We start from the raw sequence: 2,606 nt of genomic DNA, 5'->3' as shown, positions 1-2,606 counted from the left end.
AGAGAGAGAGAGAGAGAGAGAGAGAGAGAGGTGGAGGGGGGTAGACATTTAACCTTAACCCCTTAAACGTGTTTTTTTCCCTTTTTTTGTATTTTTATCGACACGTTTAGATATCCCGCCTTGCTCAGTTGCGGGGAATTTCTGTTACTCCCCGGCGCGAAGACTACCAAGGGATGAGAGGGTGAGAGAGTTGGTGGAGGAAAGCGCCCCGGGATGGAGAGCGAGAGAAGGCCGGGCGACGGAGAAGATTGTGGGAGATCTCGAGCAGGAGATAGATGAGACGGGGAAGGGAACTAACTTTCAGGGCAGATTTGAGGCTCGTATCGTGACATACCGTACGTGTAAGTGGATACGGAGCCGGATTTGCTACTCCCCTCCCCTTTCCCGGCGTTACTCCACAAAATTTCACCAGCCACTTCGGCGAGCCTGAGAGGGCCGGATCCCGCCAGTCAGCCAGCTCGAAAAGGGGATCCCAGGCCGGGGAGGTAGGCTGCCACACACGGCCAGGTACAGCACGCTAGCTGAGATTTTTCCCCCTCCTGTTCGTTAAGCCAAACTACCACCACACGACCACCTCCTTTGTCCGGGAAGAGAAATAACTCCCCACCCCCTTTCCTGCTCCAACCCTTTCCCCCGTCAACCCCTCCTCCCCTCCCTGCCACTCGCCAGTCCCTCTTTGCCTGATTTACGGGGCATTGAAGGAAAGCACGGCCCCAACGCAGTCCGACGATCGGGTGCAGACAGGATATATACACTTACTTTAACGCGAACGAGTGAAATATATTGCCCGATTTTTCCTCTGGCCGCGTTCTACTCCATACATGCAACCACAAAAGTAGAAAACTTCCTAGCTTGCTCTTGCAAGCAAATTTTTTCCAACGGCTATATATTCTTTGGTGTGGAAATAATCGTGATCGTAGGACATGAGAACATAGAGTGAACCATATTCACAATTAGCGACAGTTGGTTTTCGTTTCAGGACAAAATTGTCAACAAACAGGTTATGTCATGTTTTGGTCCCTCCGAAAACATATTTACACCACCTTGTAGGATTATCGAACAGTCCTCGGAGGGACACGCGTGGGTGCACTATCTCACCTGACGTTGTCCTCGTCGACAAACATGACCACCACCCTGGCCTTGGGACGCTGCGCCAACCGCATGACCACCCGGTCGTACTCCTCGGGGGTGGCCGTGCGGTGGATCAGCTCCGAGACGCCGACGCAAATCCCGTTCAGGCCCGCCAGCTGCACGAACGACTGGATGCCCTGCAAACACACAACACACACGGAGCGGATAATGTACACGGCAGACTTTTAATACAGACACTGTTAGTTTTGCATTATCAGTCTCAGGCAGACAGCAGGGTGGTCCGTGTCTACAATGCTAAAGTTAGGAACAGCCGGCAGGAAATAAACCTGAAAGTGGACGTCCGTGTAATATGGACTGACTGCTGTCGTTGGACAGGCCATGGTACAAAGCGTACACACTTGAATATGTATATCGTCAAGCACGCCTCCCACATGGGGCGGCCACAGAGTGCGGCGTGTAGGCGGGCAATAGCCGAGAAGGCTTGTTTTATTTTTCTTGGGGGCGCCGCGTCCGTGGGAGGAGTTTTCGTGTGGGCATGGATGCGTCTGGAACACGCACAGCAGCCCGCCTGATGACCGGCAGGCCCGGCAGGCTGCTCGGGCCTTGACGTGATTCGGACGGACGGGGAGTGCAGGCGACAACCTCCTCCCCTCCGCGCCCGTATACACGCGCATTCGATGGATTTAAACGAGGACCATACAAAGACATCCGCGCAAAAGTAACAACGGTAACGTCGACAGAGGATTGTACCTCGAGAGCCCTAACAGTTAACAGTTGTTAAAAGCAGTAAGAGCGGAGGCTGCTGGCGGACTCACCATCACAAAGTATCCGCACTTTGTGCTCGACATGGTGCGGGCGGGCCCGCAACCCCCGTGACGTACGGGCCCGCGCCCACGCCGCCCGAGCCCACGCTGTACATTTTCTAACATTGCATTTGTTTTCTTTGAGGAAAGTTTATTTCGGTGCTGATGGCGACGTACCTGGCGCGCGCTGCGCCGCGGCGGGCCGGACAGGCGGGGCACGCCGGCTTTCACCCGGGGGGTATGTATGTCCTCCCAGATTAGCATCGCAGATAGCCCCGCATGCCCTAGCCCGGCCTTTGCGAGCAAGCCCCGTGCATGTCGTGCGCCCCGGCCAAAGTGATATTCCACTTTACCAAAAAAAAAAAAAAAAAAAGAGAGAGAAGAAAAAATGAAGCGCACTCGCGCGCACGTACATATACACACAAAAAAAGGATGGAAATAAAAATAAAATGTATATATATATATTCCGCCAGAATTGAAAGGCTTTTATACTTCGTACGAGTGACGCACGCGCATGCCCCCCCGTCTCGCCCCACCACTCTCCTACTGCAGCCATAATTGAGCTGTTACTGCTGCTTCCGCGTGAATGCTCCCAACAGTGCCTCCAAAAGGGCAGGCTGTTGCGGGCTTGTGCAGTTTTCGCTCCCAGGTGACAAGCCCGCACGAGCCCGCAAGATTTTTCAAGTCCAAAATTTGCATATTATTTCCAAT

General features: G+C 53.6%; 1 protein-coding gene across 1 annotated transcript in view; it reads right to left on the bottom strand.

The window, feature by feature from the left end:
* LOC113206188 (metabotropic glutamate receptor 8-like) overlaps positions 1-2,606 on the bottom strand; it is a 72,273-nt gene that overhangs the window by 50,259 nt on the left and 19,408 nt on the right. Inside the window, 1 exon segment of the mRNA XM_052269010.1 lies at positions 1,079-1,268. Coding sequence (XP_052124970.1) covers positions 1,079-1,268 — 190 coding nt within the window.

Source organism: Frankliniella occidentalis, unplaced genomic scaffold (genome assembly GCF_000697945.3).
Source record: "Frankliniella occidentalis isolate FOCC.00 unplaced genomic scaffold, Focc_3.1 Scaffold80, whole genome shotgun sequence".
NCBI classification, from domain to species: domain Eukaryota; kingdom Metazoa; phylum Arthropoda; class Insecta; order Thysanoptera; family Thripidae; genus Frankliniella; species Frankliniella occidentalis.
The sequence above is the reverse complement of the archived record's forward strand: the minus strand, read 5'-3'. Positions and strand labels throughout refer to the sequence as shown.